This window comes from Populus trichocarpa, chromosome 11, assembly GCF_000002775.5.
Source record: "Populus trichocarpa isolate Nisqually-1 chromosome 11, P.trichocarpa_v4.1, whole genome shotgun sequence".
In the NCBI taxonomy this organism is placed as follows: domain Eukaryota; kingdom Viridiplantae; phylum Streptophyta; class Magnoliopsida; order Malpighiales; family Salicaceae; genus Populus; species Populus trichocarpa.
The window spans coordinates 5,894,082-5,914,590 of NC_037295.2; the positions used below are offsets into that span (position 1 = coordinate 5,894,082).

At 31.0% G+C, this 20,509-nt stretch overlaps 2 protein-coding genes across 2 annotated transcripts; one reads left to right on the top strand and one right to left on the bottom strand.

Moving 5' to 3' along the window:
* The first annotated feature begins 7,170 nt into the window (after positions 1-7,170).
* LOC7455901 (CBL-interacting serine/threonine-protein kinase 20) lies at positions 7,171-9,248 on the top strand. The gene has a single exon (XM_002317378.4). It carries the CDS (start codon positions 7,739-7,741, stop codon positions 9,092-9,094), a length of 1,356 nt encoding a protein of 451 aa, XP_002317414.3. The 5' UTR covers positions 7,171-7,738; the 3' UTR covers positions 9,095-9,248.
* A 7,457-nt stretch (positions 9,249-16,705) lies between these two features.
* LOC18103195 (CBL-interacting serine/threonine-protein kinase 12) lies at positions 16,706-18,651 on the bottom strand. The gene has a single exon (XM_024581669.2). It carries the CDS (start codon positions 18,557-18,559, stop codon positions 16,910-16,912), a length of 1,650 nt encoding a protein of 549 aa, XP_024437437.2. The 5' UTR covers positions 18,560-18,651; the 3' UTR covers positions 16,706-16,909.
* Between the last annotated feature and the right edge of the window lie 1,858 nt (positions 18,652-20,509).

Sequence of the window (20,509 nt, forward strand, 5' to 3'; positions counted from 1 at the left end):
AATAGCATAAAAATTAAAAGAAAGGAATCGAGATTAAAAAAGTTCAGTCGCTCTCAATATTGGGTGGTGGTGGGCAACACCACCTTCATCAACGGGTAGAGAAGATCGAATTGTATTGTAGCTCATTCTATATATTGTTTCTTAGGGTAATCTCGATTTCCTATGTTAATTCATGATGTTGTTCAATATTGTTTTCTTATTCACATCATTTGTAGGCACTTTTAGGGGTATAATGTTGCCGGAGAGAGATTTAAGGTGAAATAAGGCTGGTTTTCAATACCCCATGATGGGGTTGGGAGGACAAGTTTGAGAATTGATGTGAAGGATTAATGGTTTGGTCTTGATGTATTTTTGTGATGAATATTCTATAGCATTTTTATGCTTGTTTTGAATGATCGATGTCATATAGGCTCTTGTCTTTGCATAAAAATCGTCTTTCGCAAGATTATTGAAAATGTTATTATGGTGTTTTTGAGCAAAGATTGTTCAAAAAATAATATTTGTGACATTGTACAAAACTTGGAATGAAAGTTATCCTAAAGTTTTGTTTTACCTTTTTTTTTTTTTGTGTGTGTTATTTCATAAAATAATTAAGTCATTATGATTGCTTGTGAATCTGAAATTGTTTTCATGCTAAATGTTGTTTTCATTTCTTTTTATGTGAAGAGCAAGCTCTTGAGGTTGTGTGCTTAAAGATTTGTTAAACTCTTGCATGCGTAAAACTTTTCAGAAATATGAATTTTGAATCTTTTTTATTCTAATTTTGTTTTTAATAAAAACTATCCCAACCTTTATTTTCTTTGGCTTGTCATAATTTCCTTGTTATTTTATTTAGATATGTTTTTTTTATGCTTATACATGGAGTATTATCAAATAAGTTCTCGAGGGTGGTGATCAATAATGATATTTTGGATGAGTTTGCATCATATTATTCAATCTCGTGTTTAAATTTTACGTTTACATCATTGAGTGTTAATGTTATTATTTTTCCATGAACATGATTTATCTTTATATGTTTCTTCCATAAAAATAAACACACATGACTATTTAGGCAATGTTAGCATATAAACACAACTTGTAACATTTATTTTTTTAAGAATAAATACTAAGTAGTTTATCTCATATAGGATATCTTGGGATAAATTTTATCTTTACTGTAACATAACTAGTTGCTTCCCTTAGAATCTTTGAAAAAATAATTTTAGAATTTTCTAGTTATTTTTAAAATTCGGTGGTGATTTTTTTTTAATATTATTTTTTCTTTAGTAACACTAAAAATACACCAAAGCAACATTGAGAGTATGTAGTCAACTTGGAATTAATTTATTTATTTCGTAAATATGTTGCTTGACTTTAGATTTGATGCTTAATTATGCATAACTAACTTTTCAAAGCAACATTGAGAGCATGCAGTCAATTGCTCCATCCTCCATGTTCCTTGTGAAAATCCTAGTAACTAAAACCATTTCATTTTGTTTTAAGCAATGCGATCCATTGGTTGGATTCTTAAAGGGTTTATTATTATTATTATTATTAATAATACAAAAAAATTTCCTTCTGTTCTGTTGAAATATTTTATCATTTTTTTTTAATTTAGGAAAAAAATTGGTTAAATCTCAAATGCATGACTTCATTATTAAATGAGTCTATAACCTTTATTATCATCATTTTTTTAAAAATGTAATATATATTCAACAATTTCATCTCTTCATTGTTAACTACAGTTAAAAAAAAAATTCTATCTAATTTGCACATAATTTTTGTGTACTCATTAATTTATACAAAAAAATGCTCCAAATAAATGCTAGAAAACGTTAATATACATTCTTATCATCAAATTAACATGAATCTTTCCTCCATTTGAGAGTGTTTATTGAGTTAAAATTGTACATTAGGTCTTATTGGAACTTTGTATTGGGGCCTCTTTGGGATGAATTAATGAGACTTAATGAGAACATGAAAATACATTCAAACAACTTAAATTGAAATTACTAAATTCAAAATGAATAAAAAAAATTTTAGTGTATAGAAAAAATAGAGACAATCTAACTAATTAATATCTTTCACCTAATATAGATCATAGGATTCAATATTAATAGTTATATTTGGAACATGACCTATCATTATCAGAAAATTAACAAATACAAATAAAAACACCGATATAATTAATTTTTTTGTTGATAGATAACGGTGAACATTATTGACAAAATAGTCCCTAACTGTATCCATCGGTAAATACTGACAAAAATATTCTCTCGATATATATTGAGGGAATTACAGTGAAAAAAGAAGAAATGAAAAAAAAAAAGCCAAGAAGTATGATGATGTTATTTTTACAGACAGACTTACTAACAAATTTAAATATATCAATTAAATTCATCGGTAAATCCGTCTGTAATATTTAATTTATGATTTGACAAGCAACCCTCCTCTCTCCCTCCTATGTTTCTTCTTCTTCCTCTATTTTTCTCTACAACAAACATTATAACCCCCCTCAATTTTATCACAAATCAACTTCTTACTACAAATCTAGCTACCCCAACACTCAGTTTGTTATCATCCCTATTTTGATTTAAATTTTAATAAGAATTCTCCATTTCAAGTAAGTAAGACTACCTTTTTTTTTTTAACTCAATTTTAAAATATTAATTTTTATTGCATATTTTTGTAGTGTATGTATTTTGTGTAGATATTTACTTGTTTTAAAGCTTCTATCCTATAGAAATTTGTTGTATGAATGTATGATTTGTATATGTTAGAGTTTGTTTGAGATTTTGTAATTGTATTTTTTTTTTTGTAAATTGATGAAATTTAATTTCAATATGTGACTTAGGTGTTTTGTGATGAAATAAATAATAGCTTATTTAACAAGTTCATTTTATATTTTGTCAATTTTATTATTGAGTTGAAATTTTCAATAAATGTATAAAAATTTAAATTTATGTAGATAATTGATAATGAATTAGTTGTACTATTAAAATAGTTTGAATAAATTTGAGTTAAACCAATGTTATGTTATTTATTTAGTTTATGTAATTAATTAATACATATTATCATCAATATTCTATATAGGTTTGATGTAAATAATAGACGATCGTTCATGAATATATTGAGTTTCACCTGAAAGGTTGTATAGGATGAATTATTGTAATGGGGTGCAGGGTTTTATTAATTACGCACTATCTAATTAGAAAAATATTAATGGAGACAGTATTAGATGTCCATATAAAATGTGTAAAAATAAAAAAGTTTATTGATCCAGATGTTGTAAAGATACATTTTCTACAAGAAAAAAAAAGGTTTATAAAGAGATACCTGTGTTGGTTTATACACAGAGAATTATATGTTTCTCATGAGATCATGGTAGAAAAGATGATTGTATCAACTTCTAGTTGTAACAATGTGTATAAAGTAGTAGATGAGAATATATGAGATTCTAACAAATAAAATAATTAGACATTCCTAAAAATATTAGTGACATGATGTATCAAGTTCATGAAACCTAAACTATAAATTAAGATTTTATTCCTATTAATACATTAATAGGTGATTATAATCATTCTCAAATTAACAATTACTTATAACAAAACTAAAAGGTAGTGAGGAAGTTTCATTATACATTATTATATTACAAAATAAATAAAACTCCTTATGAAATTAATGTGCACCTACTCACAAATTACTATTCATTATCATATTATAATAATGTATTTGCACTTCAATAATAAAACCTTTGAACTACGCATTAAAGGTAATTCAATCTTTTTACTAGGATGCAATTTTCATTTCCAAATTATATAGGGATGAATTACTCTTTTTACTTTTTTCACAATAAAATAACTTTATTAACCTTAAAATAAAAACAAAGAGCTGCATCGAGGATCTTATTAGTCTTTACACTTTTTTTAGCGCTATAAAATAATTTGATTACCCTTAAAAGAAAAATCAATTAAACTATTTTCGAGGGGTTTTTTTTTCATTATATCCTAGATTTTGGTTATTATCAAGTTAACATGGGGACACTTTTTTATTTTAATAAATATTCAACATTATTATAGAAAAAACTGCATGTGTTATGAAGTGGGCAGCCTTCATACCCTTCGGGTGACGTATACAGTGTTGTCAGTAACTGAACATCACCTTCAACAAAGATATTTGAATAATCCTAGTAGCCTTTTCATGATGTGGCGATTCATATGACCAAAAAGCCTCTTGTTTAGCGTCAATGATCTTTTTCTTTTCTTTTTCTTTTTTTCTCTCTTCTCCTCTATTTTTACGTCAGACTCTTCAAAATTTTAAAGAAACCCTTCAATTTATTTTCTCTTCTTTTCTATCTTCTCTAGTTTTTTTCATATTCTTTACATTACTATTTATTTTATATGGAATAATTTATAAAATAGGATTTCTTTGAATTTCACCCCCTTTAATTTATAAAATTGTTATTTTCCCTTCTTTTTTCTCTCCTCTAGTTTGTTCCTATTCTTTTCATTCTATTAATTTCTATTTATTGTATTTAAGATAAATTTTAAATTGATTTTTTATATATAATTTTATCATCTTTAAGTTTTTTCTCCTATCAGATTTGATCTTCATTATTTTGAATTCTATTTTTCTTACTTTGAGAAATTTTTAAATTGCTATTTGTTTTATGATTTCAACTCTAACATTAAATTGATTGGGAATTGAGTTTTTAGATTGAGCATAGGTCTAGGATTTTACGAGTTGCTAATTTTAGAGATTAACTCAAGTTTTGAAAGTTCACTCCAGTTTGCTTGGTTTGTTTTTCCATTTTTTAAAACTTATTTTTTTTAGTTTCATTCTTCAGTATTTATTCAATTGAAGATTGAGCTTCATTATTTTTATTTATTTCTACACATTTTTTTTATTGTTTTAAAACACAAACTGGCCTGATTTGGTGAGTTGCCCCATGACTTGGGGCATAGGTCGGGTCAAGTTTTAACAAAAATAAAAGGAGTATTAACATGGCGTGACCTGGTCAAAAATCCAAGTTGACTCGTGACCTAGTCAACTTAGATAAAATCCAGACAAAAACCTGACTTTTTTCCTTTTTTTAATTTTTTTCTCAAAATTATATTGTTCTTACTATTTTTTAAACCTTTGGCCCGGGTTAACTTAGGTCAACTTACCTGACCCATGACCTGAGACTTGCTCGGGTCAACCTCTATATAAAGTTTAAAAGGTGTGAAATTTTATACTAATTTAAAAATAACTCGGGTTATCTCGAGTCTTTTTATTTGTCGTTATTTGTTAAATATTTAAAATTGATGTTTTTTTTTGGATTTCACGGATTGCAAGTTTATGAGATTAGCTTAGGTTTAGAAGATTCATCCGAGTTTGATTGTTTTTTTTTCTCTTTTTTTAGGCTCATAATTTTTCATATTTATCATTCCGCATATATTCCATTGGAGATTTAGCTCATTTGTTTATTTAATCTTGGTGTCAATGTGCTTGTTTTAGAGAGGAAATTTCATTGGAGCTGGTTTTGACATTCAAACATGCAAACAACAAAAAAAGATTTAGATCCATGAATTTTATTTTGATTGAGTTTGATTTATGATTCTTGCACTGATTAAATAGTGTTTCAAGATTGAAAATGATTTTATTAATTATTATTTTCTTGATATTTTTTAAGTGTTTTTATATTAAATCATGTTGAAATTTGAGTTTTTAGATCTTAAAACTCAAACTCTGACTTTCCAACCATTAAAGATTGTCGGAACTTAAACTAGAAGATGAAACATCATCTATTCTAGATAAAAACATTTAGGGTGAATGACATGTTATTTGCCTAATAAAAAAACAAAAAAAAAAGCCAGGAAAATAGATTTTACAGGCTCATATGCATAGGTCTGTCCTTCTAGGCCTAGACACTCCTAACCTTTTTGTTAAATAGCTTTTATTTGTTTTTTCAATTTTAGAATAAAATTCTCTTTATATAAATTTATTAAAATGATATTCAAAGAATTATTCAATTATGCAAAAAAAAATTAAGAACATTAGAGCTTTTTTGGTAATATTAACAATTACTTTATGAATAATTATATAATAATCTAAAATGTATAATTTAGTTTTAAAAAAAATTTCACATTAGTATTCAATAAAAATAAAATATCTATTTAGTTATTTCATCGTAAATTTTCATATAATTTTCTAGGATTTGTTAATCTTATATTTTCTTTCATACATGTGTGTAAATATTTTTTTTTTATTGAAACTTGTTTTAACATCATAATGAGCTTGTATTTAAAAAACAAAATGCTTATGATAAAAAAGTATTTTTCATCAAAACAAAAGGGAAATACATTAACAAGGAAAATGATTTTTTTATTAAAAAATACATTTTTTAATCTTTAATTCAAGTCATTATATTTTTTTTATAAATATTTTTTTATTGTCATCAGCTTTTTTCAATTAACCATGTTATTATTAATGTTATTATCAAAATAAAAAAAATCACATGAATGAGAAAAGACAATTTTAAATACAAAAAATATATTTTTTCTTGAAAATTCTAATCCTTGTGTTTCTTATATATGTTTATTTTAATTATCATGTACTAAAGTAAAAATATTTAAAAAAAAGTCTCATGGCAGCATGTGGACATTATAGTTGGTAATTTTCTAAGATTAAAGAACATCCAAGGCTTGCGTCGATTCCTCCTTTGTTTTATGTGTAAGACGTTTAATTTTGATTTGATTAGCACCTCATTGATCCAAACATATTGCGAGACTTCTTCAATCAGTTGACCCGAGGGAGAGGGAGGGAGCAAATAAATAATAATATAGCCTGATTTATTGATGCGAGGACCTGGATTGCTTGTCCTATGATGTGAAATCTCGAGTCGTGCACAACAACAATAATAATATAGCCCACTTAACTTGATCGAATCTGGTGGAATTCAAGAAGTGTACAAAATATTAATTTATGTGGCCCAGCCACCACCATTGAAGGTGTAGTTCTGGCCAAGACAAGCGATGAACTACCCTAGAGGCAAGGTCACCGCCTAGAATCCCTCGATTCTGAATTAGTGATCGGTTAATCCGTGGGCCTCTTTTAACCAGGCACCACTTGCTGCGGCTGCCTTATCTTGCTGCTATTCTCTCTCCATATCGAAGCATCACTCCATTTGTGGTCATTGTAGATCTTATGGGGCCAGTTGATCACAAAGCATCCACATGGCCAACCCCTCGTGAATATGCCGCTGTGTGTGTGGTTTTTGTTTTTTAATTTGAAAGTTATTGTGTTCTTGAGAAATCCTACATCGAATTACAGCCATTACAGAACAAAATAAGAGGAGGATGTGAAAGTATCATCAGCCTGTGTGTTAATATTAGTACACAGAAGTAGGAGACGACATAAAATAAAATAAAAAAATGTCCATGCCTTTGACATTGTCACTTTCAGCTTAGATTTCAGCCAAGTAAATATAGACCAGATCAGTTTTGCTATTTTTATGAATCTTTTAATTAGATTTCAGCTTTTCTGTTACAATACAATTGATGGAAGGGTATGATTTGTCTTTCTGGAACAGCCTTCTTCTTCTACATATCTCCTTAATAGGGGCAAATTAAAGTTTTAAAAGGTAGCTCTCTCCCTTTCTCTCTTCTTTCCTTGAATACATCATAGACTCCTCAATTCTGCCGGAGGAGATATGATCAGAAGATGTATTACAAGCAATGTAGGACGGTGAAATGCAATAACCTTTGGTCAGTTTAATATGGAGAAGATGGGTCCTATATTGATGAATAGATATGAGTTAGGGAGATTGCTCGGACAAGGGACTTTCGCCAAGGTTTACCATGCAAGAAATCTCCAATCTGGCCAAAGCGTTGCCATCAAGATTATTGACAAAGGAAAGGTATTAAGGAGTGGTTTGATAGATCAAATCAAGAGAGAAATCTCGGTCATGCGTCTTGTTAGGCACCCCAATATTGTTCAACTCAATGAGGTCATGGCAAGCAGGACCAAGATTTATTTCGTCATCGAGTTTGTGAAAGGAGGAGAGCTATTCAACTTGGTTTCCAAAGGGAAACTCAAGGAAGACGTTGCTCGCAAATATTTCCAACAGTTGATTGGTGCGGTTGATTTTTGTCATAGCCGAGGGGTCTACCATCGGGATCTCAAGCCTGAAAATCTTCTCCTTGATGAAAATGGTGACCTAAAGATTACGGATTTCGGATTGAGTGCGTTATCGGAGTCGAGGAGGCAAGATGGTCTTCTCCACACAACCTGTGGAACTCCTGCATATGTTGCTCCAGAAGTCATTAACAAGAAAGGTTATGATGGACCCAAGGCTGATATATGGTCCTGTGGAGTTATTCTCTTCGTGCTTTTGGCGGGTTTTCTTCCTTTCCATGACCAAAATCTCATGGAATTGTATAGGAAGATTACCAAAGGAGAATTCAGGTGTCCCAATTGGTTCCATCCCGAGGCTAAAAAGCTTCTTTCGAGGATTCTTGATCCCCATCCAAGCTCAAGAACGAGCATAGAAAAGATAACGAAAAATTGTTGGTTTAGGAAGGGATATAAGCAGATTGAAACCCCACCATCCCCCCAAGGTCACGCCAGAAGCAACTTGATTAAGGATGTGCATTCTGCCTTCGATTCAGCATCGGATAACGAAAGCAATTCAAGGGAAAATGTCATGGTGGCTCCAAGAAGTCCTCTAAGACCAACTTGCTACAATGCCTTTGACATCATATCTCTCTCAAAAGGATTTGATTTATCTGGCCTCTTTGAGAAGGATAAGAATCGAACACAGGAAGCGAGATTTACTACAACAAAATCGGCCTCGATGATCATGTCGAAATTCGAACAAATAGCAATGGCAGAGAGTTTCAGTTTTAAGAAGAAAGATGGAACACTAATGTTGGAGGGCAGCAGGGAAGGAAGAAAAGGGTTGCTTGCTATAGATGCAGAAATCTGTGAGGTTACGCCATCATTTTATGTTGTAGAGATGAAGAAAAAATCAGGGGATTCATTTGAATACAAGGAGTTTTGTGATCACGAATTAAAGCCTTCTCTCAAGGATATAGTTTGGGCATGGCAGGGAAGTGAGCAACCGCAAGTGTAGAAGTACTGGTGCTCTTCTATTGTTTCTTTCCATCTAAAAAATGTATCTCCTACTTGAATTAATTCTTTGCCTTTCATTTCAGTTTTTATTCCTTTTATCTTTTGTTAATTTGTAATGGGAAAAGTCATTTGTATATGTAAACTGAGTTCATAAAGGCCGAAACTCTTCTCTCTCTTTCACAATTAAAATGAGTTCAACCAAATTAATTTTAACAAAAAAACAAAATAATCAATCGAACAATCAACACAAGGTCTTGAGTTCGAATTTGAATGGAATATACCATCACTAAAAAAGCTTTACCTCTTAGTGGGTCGTCTCAGTTCAACCGGATTAGTTAGGGTCTAATAAATTTCTAGATACCGAAGTTTAAACTAAAAAAATACAATTATCACAAATATTTTTTACTTAAAAAACCTAAATGTGGAAAAAAAATCGCGAAATTATAGTTCATTAAAATTCTTTTACTATATCAAATAATAGGAATTCAAGGTTTGTTCTCTAATAAAGTATTTACATAACATCATCAAGCCGCTAACTTGGATAATCACAACAACAAGAACATCATAACAAGGATGGATATTAACAATAACAACCATGGAAAAGATGAGTAAATCTCACCAAATTGTTTTTTTACGGAACACTTGAAGATAAAAGCTTTTTAATAATGAACATAATTCAAGTTGAAGAGCATAAATTTTACCATGATCACAAATCATCCTTGATCAAGGTAAGAAAAATAAAGTCTCTCTCTCTCTCTCTCTCTCTCTCTCTCTCTCTCTCTCTCTCTCTATGCGTGCACGCACGTCAACACTCTATTTCATTGATATATGCCATTATCTTGCAAACAAAGTCAAAGCTTGGTTTTTTAAATTTCACTAACATCACTTGAATAAGGCTAAGACTTATATTTATTTATTAATTAATTCTAGACCAAGTTTATGTAGGAAATAAAATTTTTTGCCTCCTTTAAAAAGGGCAATATATTTGATCTCAATAATAGACAAACAAAGTAACCTATTTTAACCTTTAACATTTTGTTGATTGGAAGTTGAACTTCATGATATGTTTTGATTTGTTTTCTATAGGGTTCTCGTGGTCTCATGACTTAGATCATGAATTTAGCAGGATGTTCAAGGTTAGTAGGGGTCAGTCTGATATGTCATTCGTCTAAGTATTTAAAAAACATATTTTTCAATATATCATTATCTCAATATTTATATATATAAATTATTGTTAAATATACATCAAATTTTGAATTCATGATTAAAAAAAATCTACTAAAAAACATATTAACAATATCTAGATATTAATTATTTTTTTGCACTAAAAAAATCTGATTTGACCGTCAACATAGCACATAAATCACTAATATAGAATTGTAGCTCAAAGGGTTTCATAATATTTTTCTAATTGAGTTAAAATACCCCCCAAAAAAAAAAACTCATCCTTCATCATAAATAAATGTTGACTTAAAATTGCAATTTATTTTCTAGAAATTTTTGAAAATTAGAAATTGGTTCTGGAAGGTTGTAAGATGACTTTGAAGGTTATGTTTTTTTAAGCCGTTGTGGCAAAATTTGTCTTTTGATATACGTCGTCTAACTTAGATGACATATCATCATTTGTAATTTTTCTTGGAATTTTTGAAACTCATTTAAGTGGAATTTAAAATTAGAAATTGGTTTTGGAAGGTTGTAAGATGACTTTGAAGGTTATGTTTTTTTTAAGCCGTTGTGGCAAAATTTTGTCTTTTGATAACCTTATGTAATGTAGTACGTCGTCTACCTTAGATGACATAATGTCAAGTTGATTTGTATTTAATTAGTAAAATATTTAAAGTTTTGGCACATTAAATTAGATGAAAAGTTTTTATTGCAAAATCGAGTTAAGAAAACCATTTTCCCTCCTTGAAATATCGAATAATACTTCTTCTTCTTTTTTTTTTAATCAGGAAAGGCATCTAGAGTGGGATCATATGTGGCTTAAAAAACTCAATTAGATGGAGGAGTAGGTAGGTGTTTGGTACTTCATCTTTTTAAATTACTGTAATAACTTATTTTAATTCGTATACGAGTGTTTTATATTTTCCAAATAAAAAAGAAACCATGAAATGATGAATGAGATTTGAAATGTAAGTATGTTATTTTGGATGGAGAATAATAAAAATAGTAAATTCTGTCATTTTTAATAGAGAATAATGAAGATGGTGAGGTTAATGTAAATTAGTATACCAAAGGGATAAGTCGATCCAAGCGAACCGAGCAAGTCATTTTCGGCTCAAACTTCAGCAAAGATAGCACAGCCAGCAGAATTATATCCGGTGCCCACCAATACAGATCCCGAGCCAATTACAGGGACGGGGCACTTATCCGTCTCTTTTAAAATAGAGACTAATGAAGATGGTAAAGAAAAATATAATGTGCTAAGTCAAGATGATTGAGTTGAAAAGTTACAAATTTACCATACTGGACTTTCATGTACTTTTAAGGCTATATCTAAAGCTACAAGTAGAATTTTTCTATTATAGTTGGGCTATAAATTAGACATCTCAAGTTTTATATCCATGTATGGTAAGTTCAATAACTCTTTCATTTGAGAAGCGTGCAATCTACCAACTAATAAGAAAAGTTAGAAAATAATTGTTTTTTATATGATTTATGGATTATTACAAGGCAAGGATTTAATTATATATAGAATTCTTATTTTGCAAGGATTCCTTACTTTCCAAAAAGATCAATTAAACAACAATCCTTACTTTACAAGGATTCTTTAAGCAACAACAATATTTATTATTCAATGATATTAGAGGCAGTTTTGATTTATTTTTCATAATACATAGTTTCATGCTAACAAGCATGACTTTCTATCCAATCATTAGATCAGGTTAAAAAATTTCAAGAAATTTTAAAGGCCTTGTTTTCTATAGGATTAAGATATCTTAGCGATCAGAGTTTGAGAAGGCCTTACAATAAAACCATGAAGCTACCGTGCAAGAATTGTATTATTTTCCTAACTGATTTAGAATTATTTTTTCTATTTTATTTAGAATTTTTTTATTATTTTTCTCATGACATTTTAAATGATATAAATAGAGCTATTTATCTTGTATTTTAAAAACATACCTAATATATTTGAGTAACAATTACATACAACATTGGTTTAGAGTCCAATATCTCCAATACCCACAATCAGGGGTGGAGCAAGAAAAAAAAATTAAAGAGAATCAAATTAAAAAAATTATTTTAAAAAGATTAAAATTCCAGTTATTTTATTGCTAAAATTATAAATATCAACAAGAAAGGAGCTGGAAAAAACATTTCCTTACAGCCATCACAACATTGACTATCCCTTGATTTTCTATCATAACTTGGCCAAACTATATTATAAGATGTAAAGAAATGTCGTCAAGGTGTCACATGGGAAAGAGAGATGTTCATAATTCAAGTGGTACACTAACATAGAAAGTTAAGATATCCATAATCACAAACTATGGCAGCATCATCATTGCAAATAATTATAGTTAATGTATTATTTTTTTATTTTTGTTTTTGATTTTATAATCTTATAATATCTCGTGTACTTTATAAAATTATTTTTTAAAATATCTAAACTTGTTATAATAACAACACCTTGTTCCTTTCCTTATCTAAGATCTCCTTCAAAGCAGTTTGAATCTTCATCCTCCATTTAAATTAAATTCATATGAAAAACCAATTTATACAAAAAATCAGCTGTATAATTAAATTGTATTTACACACCACAAGTTGCAGTCTCTTCTCCCTCTTTTTATGTAATTAATGGGATCAACCAAATTGAAAATATTAAAAATAGAAACAATCAATCACAATTGGGCTTATACATCATAAATAATCAGTATTTAACAACTTTGCACCATTTTCAAGAAATTTAAAAAAATAATAATTAATTAATCATTTGGTTGAGTTTATGTTCATGATATTCTTTATCTAAAATTAAATATCAGCTAGTTAAATGAAATATAGATATGACTTAGATTATGTGGTACTAATAATTAGTTAAAAACAATCCCCATTTAAATTAAAAATGATTAAGATATGGTTTTTTATTGCCTAAACGAACCCATCGTGCTCCAGATTTAGATTCATAAGGGATTAAAATAAATTTTAAAAACGCACCCTCATATAATTTACTTAAAGCATTAAATAAATCTCATTATTTTTATAAACATTTTTCTCAAGACTAACCGCCTGTTTAGTAGTGTGATTGCAGTTTGTTTTGCAGAGTGTTTTTCATGCTGAAATACATTAAAATAATATTTTTTATTTTTAAAAAATTATTTTTAAAATCAACGCATCAAAATGATGCATCAAAATAATTTTTTTGAAAACACGGTTATGAAACGGTGCTTTAAACTAAAAAAATCAAGAAAATAAATATACCTTGTAATCACAGAGGTACAAACAGCAATTGACCCATGCAAGTGGTCCACTTACACCATAAAAATCAAAATCATCAACTTGATTAATCCAATAAATAGAAAAAGAAACAGACCTGGATTCCAAATTTCGTAATCTCGTGACGATACAATGATTCCCGTGGGGACCTTGCGCAAGAGAGACTTCGAGAAAAGATGAGTGGAAGATGGCAAAGCTTTGGCTAGACAAACATTTTTTTGTTTATATTTAAAGCTATCTAGACAAAACATTAATATAATTACCGTGCTAACATGCTAGCTTTAATGTTGAATAAAAATATTTTAAATTGAAATATATATTCCGCTATTATATATACATCATAAATGTGCATGAAACACAAGTGTCACGTCTATGCATATATAATGAAAGAAGAATCAATTCCAATTGAAATTAATTAATCATTCGATTAGAATATTAGAGTGCCATTGGATTGTTGATTAAAGTGTGTTTTTTTTTTTTTTTTTGTAATCTGGGGTGTCCGGGTCAGCTTACGCGCACCACAACTAATCCCCGGACCCACTGAACACCCTGCAAGCCCAGTAGACAGATAAGACACCGCGGGGATAACAGGCGTGCACGTTGAGGCTCAAACCCATGTGACAGAGGCAAGGAAACCTTATCTCTGCCGCTAGGCCACAAGCCTCAGTGCTAAAGTGTGTCGTTTTGCTTAACGTATATGATAGATTCATACGGATATGAAGTATGCAGACTATTTTTTTATAATATTAACTTAATAAAATCTTATAAAAAAAATATGAAAATGTTATAAATAAAGAGCATATAAGAACATCAAATGAAGAATTAAAATTCAATTTACCCCCCCCCCCCAAACAGGAAAAAAAAAACAAATATATATATATATGTACACATACACACACACTACTAATTCTACAAAAAAAAAAAACTTATCTAACTTTGAAGGGTGTAGCTTAACTGGGCAGGCTCTAGAAGCTCCTTAAAAGTCACCAGTTCGAGTCTCACAAATTTCAAGGCCACTGGAGGTTTACATGGTTGTTAACTTCAAGACCTGTGGGATTAGTCGATGTGCGCACAAGCTGACCCGGACACCTACATTAATCAAAAAAAAAAATCCTATCTAGATTCATTTTCTTCAAAACATTTCAAGCATGATAATGAAAAGATTCACTAGCACGACCATGCCCTTCAGGAAAATCACTATACTTTTCTCATCTCATGATTCAAGATGGGATTCATGTATCTATCACATTCTCTATTCTTCACCCTTTACCCTTAAAAGAGAGGGGAAAAAACTATATGAAATAAGACAATGTAATTGACTTTAGAAGCCTCAGCCTCCAAGAGTTTGTGACTCTAGACGAATGACAAATGTTTCATTGGTCTGATTCTTCTTGTTGTCACAGAGTCGACAACTACCATTCTTTCCCTGTTTAGAATTTTCCAACTAAATAGAACAAACAGTCAATTACGGGTGCTGTTAACGCAGAGAAATATACTTTTTATGTCCTGTGAACTAATTAATGCCATTTTCCCAGATGGATAGTTAGTAAGCTGTTCAGTTTCATGGGAATCACCTTCATTTGCACCAGATTGAAGAGATTTCAGTTTACTTTTGCCCTGTTGGCCCAGTTTTTCTTGGAAAAAACATGCAAATTTCCATCTCGACAGTACACTATAGGTTCTGTCCAAAACCTGAAGCGGATACACTGTTCAGTTCCTTGTAAAATTTCACCGACGAATATGGCTACAGAATCATTCAGCTAAGAGATAATCAATATGAAGCATGGATGGTGCCAAATGGACTTCATTATATCCAAGAAGAAACTAAGAAGGACCCAGCACGCAATGCCTAGTGACCACGAATAAAGCCTGCACGCCTCCCTAATTTGTCTGTGCATGAGGTACTACGTACCCTATACGCTAGCAAAAAAAACATGTCATGTCTTTATTCCTGGAGAGGGAATGGATTAGAAACCGTGATTCAAAACTTTTGACACGGCCCAATTCAACAACTAGCCTGTCTACCTTCAATAATTTGAGACAAACCAAGCTGGAAACAAGAGCGTGTATCATCCCAGCAACACAGCCACTCAAGTATGAAGTCAACTTGTAGCTTCAGTCACGATCGTGAAAGAAATGAATCAATCCTTGGCCTTTTTAAAATGTTGAAAATGCAAATTTGTCACTTTGAAGAGAAAAAACACGAAGTTTCGCTCCAGCACAAGTTTTATGACTCGTGATACACGACAAAAGGCAAAGCAGTAATAGAAGAGAGAAGAAAAATGAAGCTGGAGGGTAAAACAGAGTCACTAAATTCTTTATCAGATTAAACATTGATGAAAATACAAGTGACTGTTCAATTGGGTATCACATCACTTCTCTCATTCTCAATCATTCAGCTGAAACAAGACACCTTAAGACTGAGATGAAAAGAAAGCCCACTTTTTCACTGGAACAAGCTCTGTGATAGCAGGCAAGCATTTTAGCAATATACAATTGACCGACAAATAAATGGATGCCCCTAGACATTGTCCTCGCCCTTTCACCAATTTTAAAAGGCAAAACTGACTTCAAACTTTTGTTTGTTCATTTACTAATTTAAGATAATCATGGCCTGCATTTCATATTGCCGAATTTGAGAGATCCTAACTCCACCTTCAACACATCTTTTCTCCAATGAAGAATAGCATTGACACAGAGGACCTAGCATCATTCGTTTAGTCTACAAATGAAGTTTTACCTATTATTCGTGATTTAAATATGGCCCCCATATAAATGAGAAATAGCTCTTGCCCTTCGGATGAATTATGCCAAGGAATCAACTGCAACACCAGAAGGGCTACATACTGCTGTTATTGAAATCCTACTAGTTGCCAAATAACTTCACCAATCATATTTGCAACTAATCAATATCTAGGCTTTCTGCATATTTCAAAAACATCCAAGCGAAAGATGTATAACCAGGGGCAGAGTGTATATTCCTACCCAGTGATTGGACCGGGCACAAGATACAATCAAGAAATTTTAAATGATTTTATCATCATAATCCAAATTATGAAACTTTTATTTGCAACACTCTGTACCACAACCAGCGGGAATGAACAGAAGAAAGCAACTTCAATCACATTTACAACACAAGTTAATTGAACACACAAGTCACCACTGAATTGCCAAGATCAGCAGAAATAAGTACTTCATTCTTCGATTAATCTACTATCTCTCAGCAGAAGAAAAGAACATACAACATGTATTAGCATCTAATCCCCTAACTGACACAACAGAACATCAAAGAAATCGAAAATACATTTATGTATGTCATACAAAAGCTTATGCAAGTAGAAGTAAAGAGAAAAGCATACCCTTTTCTTTTCTCTCTCTTTCTCTAATATTCAGAATCCGATGGTATATTTGAAACATCGATAGGAAAGGGATCTATAGGAAAATGTGAAGAAGCGGTAGGAAAAGGATCAATAGGTAATTGTGAAGAATTGGTAGGAAAGGGGTCGAAAGGTAAATGTGAAGTATCGGTAGGAAAAGGATCCATAGGTAATTGTGTAGAATTGGTAGGAAAAGGATCCATAGGTGATTGTGAAGAATCAGTAGGAAAAGGATCGATGGTGAATAGTGGGGATTCCGATGGCGCAAGAGCAGAAGTAGCCACAGAAGCAGCAGGTGCTGCCTCAGATTCCTCCTGCATCAACTTCTGCAATCCAGGTTTCAATTCCCTGTTACAAAACTCCTCGTACTCTCCTTTATCCCCTCCCTTCTTCTTAACCTCCACCACAACCAATTTCGGTGTCAACTCAAATATCTCAGCTGCAATTGTTAATGGGCCTTTCACACCTTCTCTAGACCCTTCCAAACTCACTCTACAATCCTTTTTCCTAACTGTAAAGCTTACAACTTTAGCAATCTCCTCCAATTTAGATATAATCTTCGTCACAGGAGCCCCAGAAACAAACCTTGCTCCCTCCCCACCCTCCTCAAACAACCCAGATAAATCAAACCCAGGCGAAAACGATATAATATCAAAAGCATTCAAACTTGCAGGTCTAGGCAAAGTGGTAACCCTTCTTCTAGTTTCGAATTCCGATTCCGATTCAGATAATGATTGATCAGAAGATGAACCCACATCATCCTCGTCTTGAACACTACAAACTTTATCATCTTCAATATAAAATTTAATATGTTTAAACCCCTTTTTGAACCACCTATTCTCCATAATCTCGGGGATTGTAATTCTTGTGACGGGGTTAGTATCAAGAAGTTTAGAAAGAAGCCTAACTAGTTCAGAAGAAAACCATCTAGGACATCTAAACTCACCCTTATAGATCTTTTTATACATAACCATAATATTTTGATCTTGAAATGGTAAATAACCAGCCATTAACACAAACAAAACAATCCCACAAGACCAAATATCAACCTTAGCAGCATCATACCCTTTTTTCGCAAGAACTTCAGGAGCAACGTAAGCAGGAGTCCCACAAAAAGTATGGAACAAACCATCTTGTCTAATCTGATCAGGCACTGCACTCAATCCGAAATCCGAAACTTTCAAGTTCCCATTCTCATCAAGCAACAAATTCTCTGGCTTCAAATCGCGATGAAACACACCTCTGGCATGACAGAAAGACACAGCAGATATCAATTGCTGGAAATATCTCCTGGCAACCTCTTCTTTTAACCTACCTTTGGCAACTTTATTGAACAATTCACCGCCTCGAACATATTCCATGACAAAGTAAATCTTGGCCTTTGTAGCCATGACTTCAAAAAGCTGGACAATATTGGGGTGGCGAACACGGCGAAGAATGGAGATTTCACGTTTGATATGAGCCATAAGACCAACCTTGAGGATCTTTTCTTTGTCAATAACTTTGATGGCAACACTTTCGTTGGTTTTAACGTTTCTAGCATGGTATACTTTAGCAAAAGTACCATGTCCAAGAAGTTTGCCGATCTCGTACCGACCGAGCAGAGGACTTTGGCTTTGGTTGCTAATGTTGTTTGGGGTTTTGCTGGTTGCCATGGAAATAGGAGAGATGAGATATGAGATGGTGAGATTTTTATTTTGTTTTTTAGGTTTGTTTTCTTTTGTGTTGTTGGTGTTTTTGTTTTAAGAAAGGAAAAGAGGAGGACGAGGAGCTAAATGGAAGGGTGGATGAAATTGCATTTTGGCTTTCATGATTAGACACGTGTCAGCGTGTTTTCTTTTTCTTTTTCTTTTTTTTTCAATTTGTAAAGGTGAGAAAAGATAGGATTTTGTAAGGAAAGGGTATATGCTCTTTACTTCTTGTGTTTTTTAAGTGAAAAGAAAACAGATCATCAGAATTGTCTGGACGTAGCTGTACTTATTACTTCTATTTATGTGCTTTTTTTCCTCGGAGTTTGAATTATGTGATGTAATGATATATATTTCACAGTGATTATTTATTTATCATATTTAGTTGATGATAAATAAAATTTATTTTTAATATATTTAAAAAAAACTAGTTAGATATTTTTTATATTTTAGTGTATATTGATGGTTGAAATTAATAATATTATAATAATACTAGTTATAAAACTCGACCTGACCTGACCACTCGACTTAAAACCTGATCAACTTAGAGCCTAGAACAGTCCATGTTTAAGAGAAAATAAAGGAACAATTGATTCGATCAAAAACTTTGATCGACCTGTGACCTGGTTGATGAAGGGTAAAACTCGAGTCAAAACTTGTTAATTTTTTTTATCAAAATGATGTGGTTTTGGTTTTTAAAAAAAAAAATTGGGTAAACCTGGGTTGAACCTGTCAACCTATAATTCAAATCTTGTTCTGAATTGACCTTCTAATAAATTTTAAAAGTATAATAAGAATCATTTCAATCATAGCATGTTTTATTTGTACAAGTTATATTTGTCTTGGAATCTATAAGTTATATAAGGAAATATTGTTGTTGATTGACACAAGCGTTTCTCCAAGTAATTGACAATAAAGATAATAAATCTCAATCAAAATCTTAACTACAACAATCAAAATCTTAACTACAACAACATGGATGTGTAAAGAAATAAATTAAAAGTAGCGTTATATTTTTCAAAATAAAACTATTAAATCAACTCTTTAAATAATAAGCTCACTAATTGTGGTAACATGAATTTGAGTTCCACAAAAATCTAGCATCAAATGGTTGAACTTCTTTTCTTTCTTTTTTTCAAAGAAAAAAAAAGAAAATTCATCCAAATAATTAATATTTTTTTAAAAAAAAAACAATAGTGGTAATTACCTAATTATAAGTATCAATTGGGTGTAAAAACAGGGAAAATAGTCTCTCTTTTTTTCTTTTTCTTTTTCTTTTTTTTTTGCCTATTTTAAGTTAAAATTAAGTTATATTTCAATAAATATAGGGTGCTTGAAAGTGTTGTAGCAATTGTTTTTAAAATGTTTTTTTATTTAGAAATGCATTAAAATATTATTTTTTTTATTTTTAAAACAAATATTTTTAACATCAGCACATTAAAATAATCTAAAAACATAAAAAATTAATCTTAAACAAAATATTTTTTAAAATTTCATGAAATGTCTTTTAAAACACAATTTCAAACAACATCTATATTGAATCAGTGTATTAAGATGACTTGTAACTTTATATCTCTATTTTTTTTTTAATTTTGAGATAATAATTTTTTATTTGAAAGAGTAACTAAACTATATAATAAATTGAAGAAAAGTAATGGCTAAAGAGATTTTGAAAATCTAAATCTAGAGAAGAAAAGAAGGAGAGTAGTTTTTAAGGCAAATACGCAATAACAGATTTGCCTCCCACCTCACATTCACACGTGCCACCACGTGTAGTCTAGCCACTTGTTGCTTGCGTGTATTGATGGCCACGATTTTATGATCAACGGTTTCAAGGGATGGAGTACGTGGCAAGGAGAGGGATTTATGGTGTTGTGGTTTTATCTATGATGATAAGGTTGATGATAAGTCAGCTTA

What these genes read in the sequence shown, in the direction of transcription:
- LOC7455901 (XM_002317378.4), top strand. Translation starts at nt 7,739, where the DNA reads ATGGAGAAGATGGGTCCTATATTGATGAATAGATATGAGTTAGGGAGA.
- LOC18103195 (XM_024581669.2), bottom strand. Translation starts at nt 18,559, where the DNA reads ATGGCAACCAGCAAAACCCCAAACAACATTAGCAACCAAAGCCAAAGT.